Below are 22,580 nucleotides of genomic sequence, written 5' to 3' on the forward strand. Positions count from 1 at the left end.
TGATCCAGGTAGGTACAGATATAGTGGAAACGGATAAGATGTGTATGTTGAGAGTGGTGACTGGACTTAAACCACAATAAATAATAGTCTATCTAAGTCCATGTCTAACATCCAGGGTTAGGGTTAGGGTTAGCACCTGTAGATTCAGTTGCCTGGGCCTTGTCAACGCAGTAAAAAAAAAAAAAATCTCAATGTTTTTCAGACTAAGGACCCCCAAAGTGATGGGGAGATAAAGTAGGGACCCCCTACCTACTATGTGTTCTATATTTAACTCAGCCCAGTGCCGTTTATAAATTACCTGAAGAATTATTATCATTTTGCATTCAGTATTGAGTTAGTCAAAAAATACACAGGTTTACATTTTTTTTTTTTTATTTCAAACATGTGCAACTGTAGGGTGGTGGTGACGTCTTCTGACTTCATTAATTTTTTTACTAAAATATGTTGGATTCGTGTTGATGTGTCTTTAAAGAAATTTTAATTTGTGGGAGAAAATTAACAAAAATATATAAAAACTTTCAGCCCTGCGATAAGCTGGCGACCTGTCCAGGGTGTACCCCGCCTCTCGCCCGATGCCAGCTGGGATAGGCTCCAGCAACACCTGCAACCATAGTGCAGGATTAACATAAAATGAGATAAGATGAGATGAGATGTAAAAACTTTCTAATCAAAGATTTTGCCACTCCCCTGCAGTATCTCTGTGGACCCCCTGTTGGAGACCTATGATTTATATATATTGCTTAGCATTCACTCCATCCACACATACTGTACATATAATCAAGCGATGACACCAGAGATCGGGAGAAAGAAATATATTTCAGAAAAAATGCAATAAGCCGTGCAGTTCAAAAACATATCATGTATTGCTTGTCACTGATGTGATAGTGTGAAAGTAACCTACTGGAATGGCTTAGACTATACATCTCTGTGGGTATTTTTCATGTGTGATAACAGTGACTCCTATAAATGCCTTTTTTATGCAGAACTTTTCCTTAGAAATATGTCAAGACTCATGAACTGACATGCCAGACTGCAGATTGTTGTTTCTGGGTCTCGCCTACTGACATATCATCATATGTTTTGTTGATGACTGTGAAAGTGTCCTAATTCAAAGCAATGCACGTGTAGAGACAATAAGAAAAGTCAACAAAGCACAGTCAAATGCAGAAATGACCAGGTTGGCCATCGAGGTTCAAAGCCAGCAATATCTACTGATTAAAGCTCCTTCAACAAATGTGTAATGTTTTATTTTCATCATAAATTTAATACATGTGGTAAATGAAACTGAATTTGGCCTGAGGATGAGGAATTCCCACCTTCTAGTATTCAAATGGCCACGCTATTTTCTACCAGGGCTGGATCCATGTATGTGTAAGGCACATCCAAACTCTTGTTCCTGACTTTGATGGCTGCACTCAGCACTTCAAGCTCTCCCTGGAACTCCTTTATCATCTTTAGGGGAATCTCCTCACAGAAATGGTCCTCAGGGTAATTGCCAAGGGAGACCTGATGAAACCAACCAAACATTTAGTTGAATTCTGCAGCTGCAAACCTTGATATATTTCACGCAACATGAAGACCTGGACACTTACGAAGTCACTGGACTGCTTGCTGAGCAGCCACATGGTGGCCATGCCCTGAGCGGTTGTGTTGACATCAGGGAACGTGGCCAGCATCGTGGCCTCGCTTGATGTTCCCTTTTTGGTTGGTGGAGGTTGTTGCAGGGAGATGGGAGTGTTGGGCATCCAGCCACCGTAGTCATACTGTAGTTAATGAAAAGGCAATGAATAAAGGAGTATGAAGTTTTGAAGTACATATAGTGGCACCTTCACTATTACTATTATTTAATATGCTATTATGTCTCCATCAGGCAGCCATTTTGTTTGGTCCAGACTGAAATGTTTCAACAACTGGTGGTAAATAAGTAACTTGCCCTTTTCCTCTTGCAGCAGCATGGAAGTTAAACGTTTGCGGTTATGAAAGGAATGTCTCCACAACTCTGGATTGCCTTACTCTGGATGAACTGTAACCATCCTCATATCAACACCTAATATGTCGAAATCTGTTCTTGGTTTATATAAAAATGGCAGAAAAACAACTAATAAAAATCCCACCAGAATAAGTTGTACTCAGTGGCTGCCGCTCATGGGCGAAGGTGACTAAGAGTATAACCAGTTGTTATTGTCACTCAGTTAGCATTTTATCAGAATGTGCTATTTTTTATGGTTATTCATTTGGATAGAGTCCATGTGTTCACCTGTCCAGAGTTGACAGCTGAGTGCTGCACTGATCCAGTGAAAATCACCATGGTAACGAACTTGACCAACTCCACCACACTGGTCAAGCACTTGGGAATTCCTGTTGATTGCAAAGAATAAGCCAGATTAGTGAAAGGCATTTTAGACTAAATGAAAGTTTGCAGAGGGTCAACTCTGAGCAGAGTGAATAAACCTAATTGTTGCCTACATCTATATTTACATGTGTTTGTAGGGTACACACCCACATGTTTAACCACATATGTAGATACTTGATGAATGTCGATGAACATACATACATACGTTCTTACTGGCTACATGAACACATCAAGAGTTTTGTCTTATATCTTCACTCTATCATCACCACTAAGAGACAGTGCACATGCTGCATCAAACCTACACCTTCTGTTTCATGAAATCCTGTCAATGAACATCATAAACAATATGTCCTTTAAAAATATACTTACTTACACACTACCAAGCCCATATTGTTTCCCCCTGGAGCCAAGACTTGACAGTTGGTCTTAACCTACCCTGGCATAACATTCACCATGTAGACTTAAAAGTGTGATACCCCAGTAATTGGCACACACCTGTCTGTCTACATTTGTAAAAAGGGGGACCACCAGAGACAAGAAGGGCACTAGCCCCGGGGTCAATGCATTGTTCTACAGGTGTGTCAACCCAGACAGCACAACATTATTAAGAGCCTACAGCAAATCCCAAAAGTACCTCTGGGACCCTCACCCAGTTCCTCATTATCATACAGTTAAGATTTTCTTTAAAGCCCACCATACCATTGCCTTCTTGGGAAAGGAATCCGTGTTCAAAAATGTCCTTAACCCACTTCTGCAGTTCAGAGTCTTGCTCGACCTCTTTGTCAGTCTTGTAGTAGTATCCGAGCACTCCCTGCACAAACCTTGAGAGATGGGATGAGATGGGACACGTTCTGTAAAACACTTGCTGTAGACACTGTATATTCCAGGATTACTTAGGTTACATGCAACTCATTTTCTTCCAACATGTTTATTTTAGAAATATATATTTCTTGATACGTTATTACAGTGGGAGGATGCACTCAGACCAGAGACATTGGGGTTTACATTGGTCAGCACCTTAACCACATGGATGTGGGAGCACCCCATCACATCAGTACATTAAAAAGAGATATGTTGCATAACTGAGTACCTGAAACAACGGATATAATAAGACCTGTGAGTACAGCATGGGAAAGTAATTAAAGCATCCAAGAATTCGCATTATAATCACATTAGTAAAACCAACAAAGAATGGAAAGTGTAGGCTGTTGTACCTGTGGATGATATCCCAAAGCTTCAGTCCATCATCTCTATAGTAGAAGTTTGGCACAGCTTCCAGTCCACGCTCAACAATGTCATCTGGCATACAGAGGGAGCTGTAGGTAATTGAGGACAGTGATCTCTTCAAGATGGTGATCATGGCCTCACCCCCAGAAGATGCAAACTGTTGAACAGTCAAACCACAGTCAGAGACACAGACTCAACTTTACATTGAACAATAAAACATTGTTTGGGTAACTATCTTCTCATACCTGAGTGAAAACTCCAGTTTTGGATATTAGAAGCTGTCGGGCTAAGTGGTTGATCTGCAGAGTGTAGCGAGTGTGAGGTACAAGAAGCTGAGGGAAAGACGAAAATCTTTTAGTACACAGTGACTTGTGATTTTATATATACAACATGAACATTAACTCATTGGCTAGAGTTACCTTGTGCAGAGGATGCACCATGGGAATGTTGCGCAGCAGCGACACTGCAAAAACCTCAGCCAGCAGGTGAGTTCGCAGCAGGTGGGTGTTGAGTTGGTGCTCACTGAAATCTGAACTTCTCACAAAAATCTTTGCCAACAACCAGTCGTACTCAGAGTCAGTAGGAAGAAAGATGGGGTTGTCAGGTCCTGGAGTCTGCTTCAGCTACAGGAGAAGGAATGAGGATGTGGTTCATTTCATACATTTAGACCAGGCATGTCAAACATACGGCCCGCGGGCCGGACCCGGCCCGTTGGGTCATTTAATCCGGCCCGGCATAAATTTCTGAGTATGTCAAAAAAAAGAAGCGAGTCTCTAGCTAATTTCTATTAAAAGTTGTGATTTTTTAAAATAAATACAAACCAAATGCTCCCTCCGGCCGCTAGAGGGCAGTAAATGTGTAAAAGCGCTCACGTCAAGCATGCGGCACTGACACGAGTTAGTCACAGGACATAAACATTCGCAACGTGATGTGTCCAAGTAAAAATAAACCGGCAATCTTACTTCACCATTCACCACTACTAAACAAGTTATCGGTCAACACACCCGTCCCAAAATGGCACTGTCAAAAAAAAGAAGAGTGGACACGGAGTGCAGAGTTTTCCAGGAGAAATGGACCGAGAAGTATTTATTCACAGAAGTGAATGCAAAACCAGTGTGCTTGGTATGTAATCAGCAAGTTGCAGTGTTCAAAGAGTTTAATATTCGGCGCCACTCATCATAAAGACAAGTATGTCATATTAAAGACAATTAATATTGTGCAGTATATTCTCAGCCTCAGTAGGCCCAGCCTAGTAGTTTGATCTGATGTAGTCTAATCCTATTGCCCATGCACTGCTATAACTTTTTTATTTATTTATTTATTTTATTTTATTTTGTATTTCTTTTTTCATTTATTTCAAAGCAGTATGACAATTAAGGCGAAAATATTTTTTTTTTATAGCTCCCACTTGAGTTTGTTTAGTGTGGTGAGTTGGTTCAGGTGTAAAACTGCATTCACTCAACTGTTAAAATAAACCAGTTGTTAACACATTCACGGCCAAACATGAAAAATCATTTTTTTCCCATTGGTTTTGAATAAATGTTTTGTGCTTAGAAAAGATCCCTTGTTATCCATGATTATAATATGTAGGGTAGGCTACAAATGTAGGCTGAATGATAAAGCATAGTACTGAAAAACAAAGCTAAATATTTGGAGTTGACATTCTTTTGCTGATCCGGCCCACCTGAGAACAGAAAGTCTGGATCCGGCCCCAGAGCCAAACTGAGTTTGACATGCCTGATTTAGACCATTACCGATGCAGGTCAGTAATGAGAAGGATTTTTTCTGTTGTTATTAAATGTTTGCCTATTGACCTATTGTAAGATTTCTTCCTCTCTGCATGGGTATCTGAGGTCAGAGGACAAAATCAAGTTAAATCAGCTCAGAGTTTTAAACTCATCAATCCTTGTGTGGTACAAACATGACAAATGTAGATTGCAGCTGCTTAGTCTGGAGGCCCGACTAACTTCTCATCTCCCCATTTTTCTGTAGGTTGATCTGGATCTTCTGAGCAACTTGAACTTCTTAATAACAAAAACAGTGAAGTAACTTTAAATCTCACCTGAATAGCAATTGGCATCAGCTTATCATCAGGTCTTTTGTGGAGCAGGACAAGGGGAGCCTCTAAATACTGCTTCTTCCCATTGATGGTGTTTGCTTTCAGTCCATCCAGTTGCTTGTAGTCACACAGGAATATGTTTCCTCTCTGTTTGGAGTTCCGGCAAAACATGACAAAATAAATTGATTATAATAGATAATAGATTCAAGGAAATATTCCACAACCAAATGTATGAGGCAATCACCTTCATTTCATCTTTCAGGCTACCCTGACCGTGGAGGAAGACCATATCATCCGTGACAGGGAAGTTTTTAGGTAGGACCGAACAGCGTCGGATCAAGATGGGGTTGGCGCCATTGAGCATCTGGTAGCCGAAGAAAGCGTCCTCTTTCCAGTGTTCTTGGACATAGTCTAATAAAAGAACAAAACAGAACTTCACTGTATTTAAAACACTGAAGCACATAAACCTGTTCTGCTACTGCCGTTACCCTGATTTCTCACTGCATGGGAAACAGGAAAATAAGTAGGTTACAGATACAGTGGTTTGGGTCCATTACTCATCTAAAACTGGAAAAGCTCCATGTTTTGATATGGAAGAACGCCACAGGGTTGCATGCTCAGTCCAAGTCTCTTAGCCTCGAATTCCTGGATACCCACATCACATCTGACCTGACCTGGTCTGTGAACACTGCACATCAGGCACAGGCTAGACTTTCCAGCCGATTACTCACAAACTTCTACAGGACCACAGTAGGATCCGTCCTCTGTCTTGGTGTGACATTTTGGTATGGGATGTTGGTTAATAACTGCATCAGGGATTGTGGGAGATTTCGAAAGAGGGCCAGCGGGATCGCTGTGAATCCCATCCTGCCGACCACGGACTGTTTGTATCTCTCCCTTCATAGAAAAGGAACAGAAATATCACAACCACCACCAGCAGAGAGAGACAAATTCTTCTCTAGAGCTTCTTACCACCTTGCCATGCTGATGCCTGATACTTGCATGTATAGCTCTATTGCTTATTCTACAGTTTTTTATATGTTTTTTATATAACCAGGAGCTGCCAACCAAAAATTCGTCGCATACACACATAATGCCAATAAAAGATTCCTGAATCTTGAATTCACGTGTTGGGAATTAAAACAGTGTTATTGTCAGGGTGCTTCCAAACCTAAACTTCATTCCTATTCACAGACTGATGTGGTACAATATGTTACAATGTCAAATTTAACCTGGATGCGGTTTTTGTTCACAGGGCAACTGACACAAAGCAGTCAGGACAATGTCGTGACACTTAACACTACACACCTGCTAACTGTTTTGTGATAGGTCATTATTTTGTAAGACACTTTGATTGCAGGAAATCTGGAAATAATTGGATTACATTATGAAGGGAGCATGCCATTGCATACCATGTCATATATTATCTAATAGCTAATACTGATCAGGCACTGGGGCATTTGAGGGTTTGTTTGTTTGTATGGATACATTTTGGCTTTCATATGATGTTTATTATTTCCTTTGCACTGTTTGTGTGGCTCTGGCTAACTGACGGTATTAAATGCTGCATGGTCGTAAAACTGTAGTAAAAATCAGTTTGCTTCTTTGCACAGTGCGAGAGAGTCTTTTTTCAGTAGAAATAATAGTTTACCATTGTTTTGTTGTGGTGTTTTTGTTGTTGTGTGATTTGTGCTCTAAGAGCTGGAGATTTTGATTTATCAACATCAATGGACGGCAGATGATACATTAAACAGTAATTAGTATTGTAATACTTCATTCATTTCCTGTGGTGTACAAAGATCCCTGTACGTACAGGTGCAGGTAAAGTGGACCCCTGACTTAAGCTGTATAACTTGCCCCTTATATATCAGCTACTTCATAAACATACCAGGACAGTGCAGTACCTGATATGTCGGTCTGTTTGCAGCAGAAGACTCGATTGATAGCATCAATGTCAGTCCACGGCTTTTGATAATAAGTCAGTCCCTTCAGTTGCAGCTCTGTCAGTCTGTGAGATAAACAGTCATAGTATTATGATGCTTTAAATCATTTTAATTGACATCAGAGATAACAGATATCACAGAGAGAGTCTGAGGAATTTACCCTGTGGCTGCTGTGTAGAGAAACTCTGTGGTCTTGGTGAAGGAGAAGCGGACTTCACAAGGCAGCGAAAGAGGGCCTTCTGCCTTTATGCAGTGGGGTATTCCCTCTACATAAACATCCCAGCTGGGGAAAAAAAATAAAAATAAAACAGAGAAAACACTTGAATGTTTGCGACTTCCTCTATATTTAAATTCTGGCTGCCCTATGTCATAAACAGCTAAGGAAGTTAGTTGTTTTATAATCATAGTTCATTAATATACTGTATACACCGATCAGGAAACAAAAAATATTTATGACTCATCAGAGAATGGACATGGGCCTTCTGAGGGTGTGGTGTCCGGAAACAGGACGTTGTTAGTGGGGGACTTTGGGTTGAGGGGAGGGGCCTCTGTGGATCATCGCACAGATATTTCATCAATTTATGATCTAGTGAATCTGGAGGCCAAGTCAACACCTTGTGTTGTTTTTCACGTTTCTTGAGATCCTAAACCACTTTTGCTGGTATGAAATGTTTTCCCTCAGGGAAGTTTTCATTACACACACTGATGAAAGCCGCAAAGTCTCAGAAGTCACAGAGCTGAAGCCCCTACTCTCAAACAGGAATATTTGAATCGGAATCTGTCAGGTCATCAGGACTACGTATGAGACAGGAAAGACAATTTAAGTATTCAATTTGCATAGGAACAACATGGACCAAGAATCATAACAGCCTGTGTCAGTCTGCATCCTGCTGGGGATACCTGCCTGCTGCCTTCAAGGGATGTCATTTCTATGGGGTGGTGGATGTCTAGTCTGGTCTAGGTGGGTGGTACATGTCTAAGTAACATCCACAGGTCCAAACCTGTGCCAGGTCCAAAACTTTCCCAGGAGAACATTGTATTGTCACAAGATGATCAATGTTAATCTCCTGCTGACCGTGGTTTTAATGTTGTGGCTGATCGGTTTATTCTCCCAAGGTGGGAAAGTTTTGCTTAAATGAGCACGTTCTGATCTCTCACCGGTAGTCTTGCTCCCTCTCCTTAAGCTCCTGCTGTCGACTGTACTGGCCAAGATGATGCTTGTCTTCAAGGACTGTCAGAGCTGAAAAGAAAATGAAACAAGGTTTTAAATACTTGACAATTGCAGTATGTTGGGAATTTTGTCCTGATTCCCGCTAGTGTAGTCTGCAGAATCTGTCCACGGTCAGTCATTCACAATGAGTCAGACAAGAAAACCTCCACAAACCTGTTGCCTCTCTGAAACGGTGCACCTCGCTGTCAGTGATCCAACGGTAGATGGGGAAGTGGTAGGTGTGTCCCTCAGGGGATTTCACCTCCACTTTACGAGGAAACCAAGAGTCTCCTGGGAAGAGTGGGAGGGGTTGTTTGTCTAGCTCTATCAACACCAACTTTCCCAGGGAGGTGGGACAGGACACGGTAAAACAGGACACCTAGAAAAATGACCAATTGTTTTGAAATACATTTCAAGAACCGATGTGCATTATCAGCTTGTGGATTAGATAAATACATACATACATGAAACACAATATCTGTGATTTTTTTTTTGCCTTTGCTAAGCATGCATCTGACATGACAAGTGTTTAATGCCTATTGTCTCACGAAGGCAAAGCAGAGGAAGCATTCAATAGGTCAGAACATCAGGAGATGGAGTCGGTGGACTTACAGCTCCTTTGACGAAGGCTGAAGCCCCTTTCAAGTTTATCAGCCATTTGCGTTCGCTCTCCCCCTCTATGCCCACCAGCTTAATGAAGACATGGTTAAAAGTGGTGGCAGCGGTAAGGTCGGCTGTGGAGACGGTCACTTTGTAATTCACCATTTTCAGTCTTTAAAGTGGAAAGGAGTCCTGGTGAGGAGAAGAAGCATCTGTTATGGCTGAGGTCATCTATAAATGTTTAAAATACAGAGGCAAGTGGAGTTCACTGACTCACTGGAATCCTCTCAAATGTGTCCCTCTTACCTCTGTTAATGAAACCAAGAAGTTCCTTTGAAGGACTGCTCTGGTTGTGAAACTCATCACAGCTGATATCTCTTTTTATACTGTAAGCATTCTGGGAGTGTCCAGCCAGGTTTAATGAAGGACTGTTGTGCGTCTGTAAAATTACGACACCTCAAAAACCACAGGATGATGAAGAAATGACTGGCAGGTTACATTAAGGTCAACAAAATATTGCCGCAGGTACAGTCACACCGTAAAACAACAAACTTCACTTTCACTACTAACTATTTAGCAACATACAGCATGTATTCCACTCCCACTCACTCAAATGGTTTTACCTCCCGGTACGGTGCTTAGATGTGGTCTCTGGAAATTGCATGATGCCAATTGAGCAGGTCAAGAGAGGTAAGGTTTGTGTATTGCTCATTCACATTAAGTGGTATAGTGTGCAATTAAAAGTTCTCTTTTTTAAGACCACCCACAGGAACAACAGTCATATATACGCAAGCAATGACTTCCTTCCTCATGCTTGTTGTGTGTTGTCTTAATAGTTTTGCTCTCATACGGCAGCTCTTCATGGCTGTGTTATTACAAATATACACTTTGTATACTCTACATATCATTTTTAGTTTAACACTTTCCTATATATAGTGAAGAGAGACGGGAAATGGGGAGGCGGAGAAGGGGGGAATGACATGGCTCTACTCGTGCTCCTAACTTGTGCTACTAAGGAGTAGCACAATATATATATATATATATATATATATATATATATATATATATATGACAGTGACCTGCCTACCACAACCTGGAAACATCCAGACAGCATGTCCTAGGATCATCTTGCAGGATCTGGAGACAATGCTAAGTCTTAATCAATCAATCAAAGTTCTCAGTCATCTAGGTCATCAAAAAACAAAGTTAGAACAATAGCAGCTGGGTTTTTCTTGATGCCGTTTCAACACCCACTCGAATATCTGTTGGTCATGCCCACCTGAAACCCACATGACTAGGACCCTGTTAACAAGCAGCTATTCAGCTGAAATTGGTGGAATTTGACCGGATCCAGTTTTGTTTTAGATTCTTTGTCCAAAGAATGGTACCATGACAAAATTAGATTTAGAGGCCAATGATGAAATCAGGGTATTTAAGGGGAAAGGACCCTATGAAGACCCTCATGCCGTAGCCTGACAAACCTCTGGACCATTGAAAATGGGACTATGCATCCCAGGCGGCAAGAGCTGATTGAGAATTGATCTGCTTGGCAGCAGCATGTTTCCGCTTTCGTTTTCCGACTGCTTCTCCATCTCCACAATTCTCGAATCGATTGTTTTGGACCAATAAAGATGGAACACATCAAGGAAAGGTTAACTGAGAAGGTTCAGAGATACAAACAATTAAATGACTCACCTTCCCTTTTGGTGAAAGTTTCATTCACCATTGTGGAAACTGAAGCAGAAGGTAGAAACAAAAAAATTCTATTTCTTGTAAACTACTAGTATACTTACTAGTATAAATGGATTGCATCAGCTTGTAGGCTAACTACACTGGTTACGGCATCCCGGAGAGGCATAAACTCTACTTTATATATAGTAGTCAAAGTTAAGTTTAATTAAGTGAGCTCAAAGGAGGGAATGTAATGGAAATTCCTGACACAAAACGGCATAACAGTTGTACATGATGCACAGTTTTTGGTAAATGGTATATAGTCTTGCTTTTATATAGCAATATACTGTTTAATTTCTATTGGTAGCCTATATTCAAGCGCTTCACAGTCACAGACGCATCTACCTGTTTAGAAAAAATAGAAAAGAGAAAAATGTCGTCACTTTAATCTCTTCATGAACAAGTTCATTCATGTGACGAGAACTTGTAGTTGTTGAATTATAATAATACTCTGAAGTAGTTTGCATACATGTGAAATGACACGATTTCACAATAACAGTTTCCCACAATCATCAAAAAACACACAAACACTTGATGTAGTAATACATCTGACAGTAAGGTTGCATCATCACACACAACAGTTGGTTTCAGTAAAATATAATTGATGGATGAGCAAACTTCAGGTGTGTTTTGCAACATCTGAGCAAGAGTTTCCATTTAAAACTGTGACTACAAACTACAATAAAAGCTTCAAAAGAAAAAATGAAAACATTTTTTTTTATTTATTTATTTTTTGCTATTGATTTTGCGACAGGCATTTTGCATCTGATTTGTTTAGTTATTTTTTTTAATATTGTGATACAATTATATGATGTTTTCGTCTTACAAAGATCTGTTGCCTAAATGAGTCCTTGGAGGTAGCAATTAAAAAAGAATTAATTTACTGTAATTCCCTTCAACTTAATCAACAAGAATTTACAATGAACAGGAAAATCATTCCCCAATTGTGGAGTAGATTCTTTCTAGTATATAGTCCATTATTGGTAAAATAAGAATCCCTGCAATGAGTTTTGATATTATGAAGCTGAATCTAGGCAGCAGCTAAACAACAGGCGAGGAATTCCCACATTCTGGTGTTCATATGGACACGCTATTCTCTGTACCAAGGCAGGATCAGTGGTACGTTCAGATTCTATTTTCTTGTTGTAACACTCTAAGCTCATCTTGTAACTTCTTCGTCATCTTGTGGGGAGACTCCTCACCAAAATGTTCGTCCTGGTAACGGCCAAGACGGAAACTAAGAGACCAATCAACCATATAGGTATTACGTATTTGACAAAAATAGACTCTGGACATCATAGGGTACTGAACTGCAATGATCGCAGTGTTCCTCCAACTAGCACCATCATCAGGTCAATGGTTTATGAACACAAGGCTACATAAAAATGGAACATGGCGGCCAGTTAGCAGTAAACTCCAATTATTATTGCTGAAAACATTAGTAGAAGTTGTTAATGTGATTATATTACTTTAACATATCAAAATGAAAGTATGTACACGGGAGGTATTCTTGCATTTTCTTCAGTGACAACTACCAAACAGCTTCAAGACATGCCACAAAAAACTAAAACATTCCAATTTATCATCTCAATAAATTACAAGGGTTCAATCGTCCAGAGGGCTGCACTGAGCCATTGGAGATCACCATGGTAACAAACTTTGCCGACCCATACACAGTACTTGGTCTCTGTGGAATTTCCTATTGATTAGGAAGAATAAATTGCATTAGTACAAAGCGTGTAATGCTAATTATGATGTGCACGTAAAATAAAATTATTATCACTGAGATTTTCTTTTAAAACAACCCACGGTTTGTTTGAAAAGGAATCCATGTTCAGTTCAGCAGTTCACGGTCTTCATGGACCTGCTATAATTAGCGTTGTAGAAGCAGCTGAGCACTCTCTGCACAAACCTTTGAGACAAGGTACACCTAAGACAGTTAATTGGACATTGGGTTTCATAGGGTCAATGTTGGGCTCTCTTCTTCTTTTCTTTTCTTCTTTATGCCGTCAGTACTGACGCCTCCTGCTCGTGGTGTAGTCAGATGGCCAGCCATTACATCTTGTCCTCATTAGCATCCTTTATATCTCGCATAACACACCTCACCCTCATCTGAGAGACATGTTGTCCATATGCATAACATCGACCCTGACCTAACATGAGGTTTTGTCTTTTAAGTATAGCATGGCCAAGTACATAAGACAGTGCATGTGACGTCACAGCAAGTGGACGTCTCCATGGTTGCGGCCATTACTTAGAAACAACTGGAGTCCAGGCACCGAAACCTGGTTCACATGTAGTGTCAGGTAATATTAATTTACACTGTATTTTTTGATGAAGTCATACCTTAAGTTTCTTCTTAAGTTACGTTCTGGAGGGCCGTCGGATAAGTTTGTCCATGTTGTTGTTTTGGCGTAGTTACAGCCGACAGTACCAAACTATTTCAGTTCCAACAATAAATAGCAACAATAATAAGCAACAACAACAATAAAGGCAATATTTGTGATCACTCCTTCCTGACAACAACGCACACCCTCTGTAGAGAAGAAATTAGAGGACATGAGCTCAGTGCCAGAGTACAGACAATCAAATCACAGGTAAGAGATAGGGCGTAATGCTGAGAAAGAAAAAAACAAAAACAAAACAGAGTTCCAAGGAATGACAAGATGGAAAACTTGTGAAAACTTGTCCAGATGAAAATCTGCTGACAAAATGTTTTTATTGCTTTATGATTTCCTAACTATTGAAATATCACATGTATGGTCCGTACAAAAATAACCACACAACCACACCGATTGGAAAAAGGAAAAAATCACAGTTCACATGGCAGAAAACATATTATGACAATCAGACTTAATAAGAGTGAAATTATACACAGCCATGAGGAAGCTTAGATTATTTGGCAGGCTGATATAGCACGTTGGCACTGCTGCACCTTTCTGTGGCCAACAATATCCCCAAGAAGAACATTCACAGGCAGTGATTGGTGCATATTTGTAAAGGCCTTTCAAATCTGATTGTTTTTTTTTTTCCCCTGCGCCTAATCACTTTGAGTAACATACCTTAAAAGTTCATTATGTGAACTTCTTGCTTTGACCATGTTTGTGGCTCTGGGATACAACTTTGCAGAGCTGCAAATATCACAATACTACAACGGTTTGAGTCAGCAAGTGTTTTTACTGTTTATCCTAAATGAGCATTCAAAGGACCCACCTGACTTAGTGCTCCTCTGAAAGTAGCCTACCTGCTTAATGGAGCTCAATTCATAATCTTCATAATCCATCATTTTCACTTTTGAAAACCCTTGATGTTGAAAGAATTATATTTAATTCAGCCTGTATTAGGTTGACTGTTAATAGATGTAGATGAATAGATATGTTTAAAACCTAAAATACAATGTTTGGTTCTGCCCATGCTCATATAGTCCTGCTTTTCCCTTTCTTTTGTCAAATCATCTGTATTTTCCCCTGAGACGTTACCTCTTTGAATTCACCCCTGTCATGTTCCTGGGGTTCTCGTCTTGCTTTTGGTTTTTGAATTACACCTGTTTATGGATCTGTGTTTTTGCATTTGGAACGCTTTTTCTTTCTGCTTTCAGAAGTTGTCTTGAAATCTTCTCAGAGTTGCTCAGCCAACCTCTCTGGAATGTGTGTCCTGCACCAGGGTCCTACCTCGCCATCCACCACCCACTATCCATGCTGCCAACCTGTAGGATTTCTCTTCAGTCAATGGATCTTCCATGCAGCGAAACCTTAGGTGAAGAAACTGACCAAAATTCTCTGAAACATGAGCATGAAAGACGCTCCTTTTATCTCCTCGTTAGTATAGTGGACAGTATCTCCGCCAGTCACGCAGAAGACCGGGGTTCGATTCCCTGACGGGGAGAACAAAATTTTGGGCGGCTATGGCTCAGTAGGTAGAGCGGGCTGTCCATGAACCGAAGAGTTAGCGGTTTGATCCCCCGATTGTGCAACTGGCACTGATGTGTGCTTGTGTGAGCAAATGGGTAGATGTGTCTCTGACTGTAAAAGCGCTTTGAGTACCTTTGAGTAGGTAGAAAAGCACTATATAAGAGCAAGACCATTTACCATCTCCACAGAAAGATATCACATTGACAATTTGTTTATGAGCTTAAAAGGGTTTTGTGAGCTTCACCAAATTCTACTCGGTGCATCCCTGCATCCAAACGCTCGCTGCAATTTGAAGGAATGATCTGAAGGAAACAACCACTAAAACAGTGTTTTCAGATTTAATTTTACAAAGCTGTAACATGGTAGTAACCAAAATGTATGGCATGGCAAATAAACAGATCAGTGTGCAGCGTTAACTTACAAAAAGTCAAAGTCAGTCATGGAATCAACAAATACACATTGCTGTTATTTTTTCATTGTTTCTCACACAAACACATTGGTCACAGGCAGCTTAATCTTTCAGTGCAAAGCTACAACAGCACATAACAGAGGTTCTAGTAAAACAGATTCCATCATTCTTGTTGCATCATTATCATCCACTCAAAATATGATTTTCAGTCTTTTCATCTTTTCATCTGTACCTGGCATCAAAGTGAACATGAAGCGCGCGGTCAGATCTGTGGGGAGGGGACCGTCAGGAGTCCGGTGGGCTTCAGCTTGTTGATCCCTCCGTCGAGGACGCAAACCCGAAGAAAGTTCACCTTGATCAAATGTGCAGCAAACTGTTGGAAAAATGGAAACGACACAGAAAAGCTGCTATTCACCGTCCTTCAGAAATTAAATCTTTATTTGGAACTGCATCTACAACCTTTTACTTAGAACTAAATAAAAAATATCTTATGAAAAAGGGTTTGTCAGACTGCGACAGTGGCATAACGTTCTGTCTTTAACTCTGGGTTGGCCGATTCCTTTGGTCCAAGTGAGTCTGTGTCACTACAGTAGCAACCTGGTAAAAGAAACACCTTTTTGAAACTCCTTACTCTATCATTTAATTAACTCTTAGACGGTCAGTATTTCACTGATGAGCTGAAGGTTTGAAGCTCACTGCTTGCAGAAATATTTATACTCATTTTTTTTTTCAGGGACGTTATGACTTATTCAGCAAAAGCAATATTTCGACTTTAATGTCAAACGTTTTCATTACCGAGAATATTCTCTCTTACAGCAGGCTGTTTGCTGTGACATTAGTGGCAAGTGTGCGTGCATGCCAAATAATGCACGTATTTATTTGCATATAGACTGCAGAGCTGAGATCCGATGACAAGTGGTCACTTGATCGCATATGGAGATGCTTTCTATTGCCCAGTGTGAATGGATGTACTTAGGCATGTAAAATGTGTTTGTAAAGAAGTAGACGAATTGCATTGTAACAGTTACATGAGAGATGAAAGATGACTCACAAACAATCTTCTCTGGCTTGTCTCAGAAGTGTTTATGCTTTGTTTTTGAAGAGAAAAATGGTTTCAGTTGCGGTCTGTGCTTTGAGCAATGACTGTTGTTTTAAAAACACAGCTGTGTAGATTTCATTGTATTCTTCATTGTCATCCAAAAGGCGCTGAAAAAAGGCAACTGGACTTATAGGATTTCTTGAGGACATTTCACCACTCATCCAAGTAGTTTCTTCAGTTCTGAGCAACTAGTGGGAAATTGAAGTTTAAATAGGAAAACTCTGTGTGTACACTCATCAGAAACTTGCTTGACCAGAAACTGGTGCCACTAATTTCTGTAAATTAGCCTTGTGGATTACCATGACCTGGATGACTGAAAAACTTCACAGACATTCTTCGTTGCCATGGTGGAAAATATATCCCCTCTTAAGCTGTGGTTCTCTTGTAGATTGAATCAGATTTAAATTTTTTTTTTTTCAAAAAAGTCGCCGCCTGGATTAAACTAAGCGAATAGGTACGAGCCTCCTATTGGATAATTACTGCATAGGCGATTATCTAGGCAACAAGTTATTTAACCCCAACTGATGCAATGAATAGCTTCTCATTTCTTAAACAACCATGCGGAAAGACACATCCTGTGGTTGTGGAAAAGTTAGTCTGTTTAAGAAGGGTCAAATCACTGGCATGCATCAAGCAGAGAAAACATCTAAAGAGACTGAAGCAGAAACTATTAAATTGGGTTAAGAACGGTCTAACGCATTATTAAAAACTGGAAGGACAGTGGGGGACCATGTGGAGGAAATGTGGAAAAAATCCTGATTGGTTGTGTTCTGCCATTACTTAAATGTAAGGGAACTCAAGCGATTGGGACTGAACTGCTATGTAGCCTTAAGAGAACCACTAATCAGTGAGGCTAACCAGGAAAAAAGGCTTCAATTTCCTAAAGCATAAAGACTGGACTCTGGAGCAATGGAAGATGGTCATGTGGTCTGATGAGTCCAGATTTACCCTGTTCCAAAGTGATGGGGGCATCAGGGTAAGAAGGGAGTCAGATGAAGTGATGCTCCCATCATGCGGAAGTGTCTACTGTACCAGTCTGTGTGGGGCAGTGCTATGATCTGGGGTTGCTGCAGTTGCTCCGATCCAGGTTCAGTAACATTATGCTCCAAGAATGAGGTCAGCTGATTATCTGAATATACTGAATGACCAGGTTATTCCGTCAATGGAGTTTTTCTTCCTTGATTGCACAGACACATTACAAGATGACAATTTCAGGATTCATTGGGCTCAAATTGTCAAAGAGTGATTCAGGGGGCACGAGACATCATTTTCACACATGTATTGGCCACCACAGAGTCCAGACTTTAACCCCATTGAGAATCTTTGGCATGTGCTGGAGAAGGCTCAGCACAGAGGTCAGACTCTCTCATCATCAATACAAGACCTCTTGCGACACTGCAGACGCTTATCGAAACAATGCCACACCAAATGTGTGCTGTAGTTAAAGCGAAAGGCGGTCCAACAAAGCCTCTGATTCTTCTTAACTGGGGTTTGTTCTGAAACTGAGCCAAACATAATAAATAATAATAAAACTACTTGTTTTGCAGTGAAGGCAAATCAATCAGTTACAGTCAGAGCAATAAGAACTTACAGAAATGCAGTGGAAATTATGCAATGCTCTGGCCTTTTGTTTCTCTAGAATTTCTTTTCATTTCTGAGCAATGAGAAGATAAATTCAGGGGAAACTGTGCAATGTTCTGACCTTTTAACTCCAGAATTTCGCTTCCTTTTTTTGACTTGCAGTTTCTTGCAGCGCTGCAAGAAACAATGTTGCTTTTGCAGAACATCGTAAAAACTCAATCATGATTTCAGTTTCCTGTAATATTATGTCCCTATTTAATTCATGTATTTAGTGTGCTCTGGTGTGCTATCTACAGATGTTCGTGGTTGTGACTGCTTTCTCACCATCACAGCACTCTTCATGGCATGGCTGATGACCACAATGACACGTCCTCTGTAGTTCTGGAGCGCTCCTGTTGCGGGACACTGCAGCAGCTCGCCATCAGGACCGAATGCTGTGTTGAAGGGAACGTTGATGCTGCCAGAAATATGGCCTCTGCTGAAGCTGGAGGCAGTGGGGTTAAGGAGCAAAGCTTTGAACAGGTATGGTAACCGTCTGAGGCAGGAAAAAAAAAAAAAAAGATTTAGGTGAACCCTTTTTTCATATGCACAAAGAATGTATCAATGACCCAGATACAGTTTGGGAGAGGTTTCTTTCTGTTTGTTTATCAATTATATCTCTGGAATTTTGTGCCAGGAAAGAAATATCCATTTTTTTTTTCAGGTCTTCTGAAATACCAATGTATAGCCTTCAAATAAGTCCCTAACATGCATCTCATGGGAGTTTCAATATATCTGAATAACAGTGGGTATAACAGAGAACATGTTGAAAAAGTATATGAACCATTGTTTTCAGTATCTGGGTATCTGGTGAGACTCTCTTGTGCAGCAATAACAGGAACTAAATGTTTTCAGTCACTGCTGATCTGCCATCTACAGCAGCTTGGACGGATTTACAGTAACGTACAGAACTGTTTCAGTTCTAAAATATTGTTTGGGTCCTTCAGGTTGTTTCACAACATTTCCTTTGTATTAATGTCAGGACTTTGGCTTTCCAAAACATAAATTCTGTTCTTTTTTTAATCAGTCATTTGTAGAACAACATGTGTTCTTGGGTTTGCTGTTTTGCTACATGACCTAGTTTATTTTAAGATTCAGCTCACAGACAGATGCCCTGACATTTTCTTTTGACTAATATGCCGTTATAATTCAGAACTCATTGCTCCATAAGCCGACATGGCCCAGATAAGCACAAACACATCATGGTTCAATGCTCTCCTGGTGGTGGATTCATGAACATAAACATCAGTCAATGTAAGAGAGGCATTTAGTCCATTAGAAGGTGCCCTGGGATCCTTTGGGACAACCATTGTTTTTAATTGTGTTTTGGATTCACAACAACAAACTACCGTTAACTCTTTTTTCTGCTACAGGTATATTATTTTGTTTCATTTGTTTGATTGATGTTTTGAGTCATTCTAATGTAGAAATGTAGAAAATTTTAGGTAACTTTTAAAGACCACTGTAAAGTTAGTGATATCCTAATAACAGTGCTTATTATAACACTTCTCAGAAAGCAAGACGAACCTTAAGACAGCAGAATGGAAAATACCCGGTTTCTTCACAAAAACACTGAAATGAGTGGAAAATGAAACACTGACAATATAAAAGGGCATGTCAGCGGGAGAAAAGGAAAGGAAACAAGACCGTGTGAGGGATTTGACACAGAGCGAGTGCACATTCTCCCAATGGTTTACAGTAGAATAATAACTCCTAAGAAAAGCACAATGTCCTGTTTCTGGAGCTATTGACATACTGAGACAAATGTTCACCAAACCATAAGAGCAGCCACAAAACCACAGAGAACCCGTCTGTTACATAGAGTAATGGGTTATGCTACAATTAGAGGCACATGCCAACAACTAGGTACCTAGACAGCTTAATCTAGACTGCCCTGATTTACTCCACAGATGTCTTAATTTAATCCACATTTTGTGACCACAGACACCCACCACAGAGCACTGTCTAAGAGCTAAATAAAAGTGAACAAGGGTTCCCAAATCCTGTGCAAGTGGTCAAATCCCTTTTTTTCCATATGAATTGGTCTGAGGAGCCTCTGTCGATCAGGAGGCTTCAGAGAAGGGGTTTAGCTAAAGGAACACCTTTTTAAAATCCCGACTTAACACTAATCCTTGATGAATGACTCTTTAACGCCATCACCATTCCACTGATGGGTTGAAGCCGAAATTTTTACATTCAGGTTGTTGTTTTTTTCCTCCATTTTTACTGTATTTTGCAAAAGCAACATTGTTTTTTCACAACGCTGTAGTTTTATGCAGAGCTATGAAAAAGATGGATTAAAGGGCTATTGACAGTGACAAGCATTTTTTTCATTTTTAATCTATGGCACTTACAAGGAATTTATTTGTATGGGAGAGTGTCTGTATGCACATCGAGCCATGAAAACTACTGCTCTGCTGTATGCATTTCCAAAACCAAAAAAAGGTTTTCATGAAAAAAGCAGTAGCAGCAGTAGCTGCAAAAGAAATTTCATGAAAGCAATGAATTCATGTTAGTTTCTCAGAGTGGTTGGACCATTAGACTAAATACTGTAAATGTTGCGTAAGTAGATCATGCCTCCTGAATTTGTCCTTACTTGCCCTTACTGGAAAACAGCAGCTAGTATCTTCGTCAGTTGCAGTGAGATGTCATTAAAGTAGGGCTGTCCAAAATAATCTTAGAAGGAAGTGCATGCTCAAAAAAATATTTCTATGTTAACAATAGGGATGTAACGATGCATGGTTACAGATGAGAAAGCTAAAAATCGATACAGATGTGCGACGATTCCAATCAGCTGAAACGAAAAATGAACTGCAATGCCCTTTTTAAAAAGCAGACGGCGGAATCTAGCATACTCACTACGCGTTCGATGACGTACGTCACTGTCGGGTATTTAGACTGGACGAGATATGCTGATCTTATAAAAAAATATATATATAAATCCCCAACCAGGAACATGCAAGCCTTGGTTTGTTTATTTGAAGAAATTTAGTTTATTTGTATTATTCATTTAGTTATTTTAATGTGTTAGTTCAAATAAATTCGTATATCTAAATACATATGTTTTGTAAAATGCATTCATTGCATAGTTTGTGTTCTGAAGTTACATCCTACCTCTGGAATGTATTTTTTGTCTGAGAACTAATTAAAGGATTTTTTTTTCCCAGTCATAATTTGTCTGCAAGCTCATTGTGTTAAACAAATTGTATCGTTACATCCCTAGTTACCATTTATGCAGCGTGGTCCGCCTTTAATGAGGCGGAGAGAGAAGCTCTGCATCAGCTGTGTGCATGGCCACCAAGCGGTGTGAACATTCCCCAGTGGTTCACATGTGCAGCAAATGCAAATAAATCTGGTCTTGTTGAGAGAACATTTTCAAGACCATTTTCTCAGCAGACTCCCGCTCAAGGAGATTTATTCGCCCACAAAGTTACTGCTGAATCGCTTCTCAATTCCAAAAGCTACGGGTTGGGCCGAGGGTCACAATCACAGGACGTGCATGTGTTAATGACGCGTTGAATGCAATGAGCGTTACCACGTTATAATTGTGTTTTATTTATGACTGCTGTGTCTGGCAGAGAGATAACTTCTAGGTGGTGGATCAGGTGTTAATGGTGTGTTTCTTGACATTTTAAGCGGGGATGTCTTCCACAGACGCCCGCTCCAGAACACCGTAAAGAGAAGGCCCTTCGTATAATTTCTTGTGTGGCTCAGTCGCCAGTTCTTTGCCTCATTTGGCCAGAGACAGGAATGAACACCTTTGAGAGCGACGCTGTGAAGCCTGAGCTGATGCATCAGAGCTTTTACAGGTAGCGCACACTTGAGGGTTTGGATCTGCCCTTACAGGTACGACTTATCTGCACCTGCACTGGTGTGCGGGGGTACGGTACAGTGAAGCAAGAAAAATAAACCACTCAGGTATGGTGCCGAATATTAGTGCCAGAAAAGGTGTATGCACAGTGAATACTGAGTGACAGCCTGTCTCTGAATATGTTAACACTCTTCCTACTAACCTGAACAAGAGCTACAACGAGTTATTGTGGCCGTTAAAAAGGTCTTTGTTAAAAAATAAAGGTGTTTTTTAGCTGAATAGCAAATTTATTTTCCTCGTGTATTGGCGAAGGACAAATGAGGTCACGCGCCGGAGGCTCCCGGGTCTAGACGACAACACAGGAGATCAGACAGCGACACAACAACTTTATGGTATTATAATACTTTAGTGCTGCGTTTATAGCTTGAGTTGAGAGGTAATTATGGGTGGTTGAGGTCGTTGCTTCACAGTGAACTTAAAATCAAACAAGAAAGCACAGGAAACAAAGAGGGGCTGGGGAGGGGCAGGTTAACCTTAACCTGTCACTACAGTGCAGAGGGATTTTACTTTGCACGTCTTCTGTTTCTATTCCCGTTCGTTGAACCCC

The 22,580-nt window shown here is 40.3% G+C and overlaps 2 protein-coding genes across 4 annotated transcripts in view; both read right to left on the reverse strand.

Moving 5' to 3' along the window:
* Positions 1-550: 550 nt before the first annotated feature.
* LOC125003265 (polyunsaturated fatty acid lipoxygenase ALOX15B-like) lies at positions 551-9,831 on the reverse strand. Of its 2 annotated transcripts, XM_047577340.1 has the most exons (16): positions 9,699-9,831; positions 9,405-9,584; positions 8,967-9,171; positions 8,741-8,822; positions 7,743-7,865; positions 7,544-7,647; positions 5,884-6,050; positions 5,643-5,786; positions 4,000-4,203; positions 3,826-3,912; positions 3,568-3,737; positions 3,053-3,174; positions 2,258-2,358; positions 1,593-1,763; positions 1,317-1,506; positions 551-601 (listed from the first exon to the last, which is right to left on the reverse strand). In XM_047577340.1, the coding sequence occupies exons 2-15, from the start codon at positions 9,555-9,557 to the stop codon at positions 1,327-1,329; spliced, it is 2,013 nt and encodes a 670-aa protein (XP_047433296.1). In that variant the 5' UTR covers positions 9,558-9,584; positions 9,699-9,831; the 3' UTR covers positions 551-601; positions 1,317-1,326. The 2 variants fall into 2 exon arrangements, with proteins under 2 accessions (XP_047433296.1, XP_047433293.1); XM_047577337.1 differs by lacking the exon at positions 551-601 and having other exon boundaries at positions 798-1,506.
* Positions 9,832-15,358: 5,527 nt separating this feature from the next.
* tbck (TBC1 domain containing kinase) overlaps positions 15,359-22,580 on the reverse strand; it is a 40,248-nt gene continuing 33,026 nt past the window's right edge. For both annotated transcript variants that reach the window (XM_047577335.1, XM_047577334.1), the window contains exons 25-26: positions 18,448-18,607; positions 15,359-15,816 (exon numbers count right to left, since the gene is read on the reverse strand). In XM_047577335.1, the coding sequence (XP_047433291.1) occupies positions 15,706-15,816; positions 18,448-18,607 (271 nt within the window). In that variant the 3' untranslated portion in view covers positions 15,359-15,705. The remainder of the gene's footprint in view (positions 15,817-18,447; positions 18,608-22,580) is intronic.

Source organism: Mugil cephalus, chromosome 2 (assembly GCF_022458985.1).
Source record: "Mugil cephalus isolate CIBA_MC_2020 chromosome 2, CIBA_Mcephalus_1.1, whole genome shotgun sequence".
In the NCBI taxonomy this organism is placed as follows: domain Eukaryota; kingdom Metazoa; phylum Chordata; class Actinopteri; order Mugiliformes; family Mugilidae; genus Mugil; species Mugil cephalus.

What these genes read in the sequence shown, in the direction of transcription:
- LOC125003265 (XM_047577340.1), bottom strand. Translation starts at nt 9,557, where the DNA reads ATGGTGAATTACAAAGTGACCGTCTCCACAGCCGACCTTACCGCTGCC. An exon ending in CAGCCTTCGTCAAAGGAGCT is followed by an intron (nt 9,172 to 9,404) that starts GTAAGTCCACCG and finishes TCATTTTTCTAG; the next exon opens with GTGTCCTGTTTTACCGTGTC. An exon ending in CAGCTGTCAACTCTGGACAG is followed by an intron (nt 1,764 to 2,257) that starts GTGAACACATGG and finishes CATTAACTACAG; the next exon opens with TATGACTACGGTGGCTGGAT.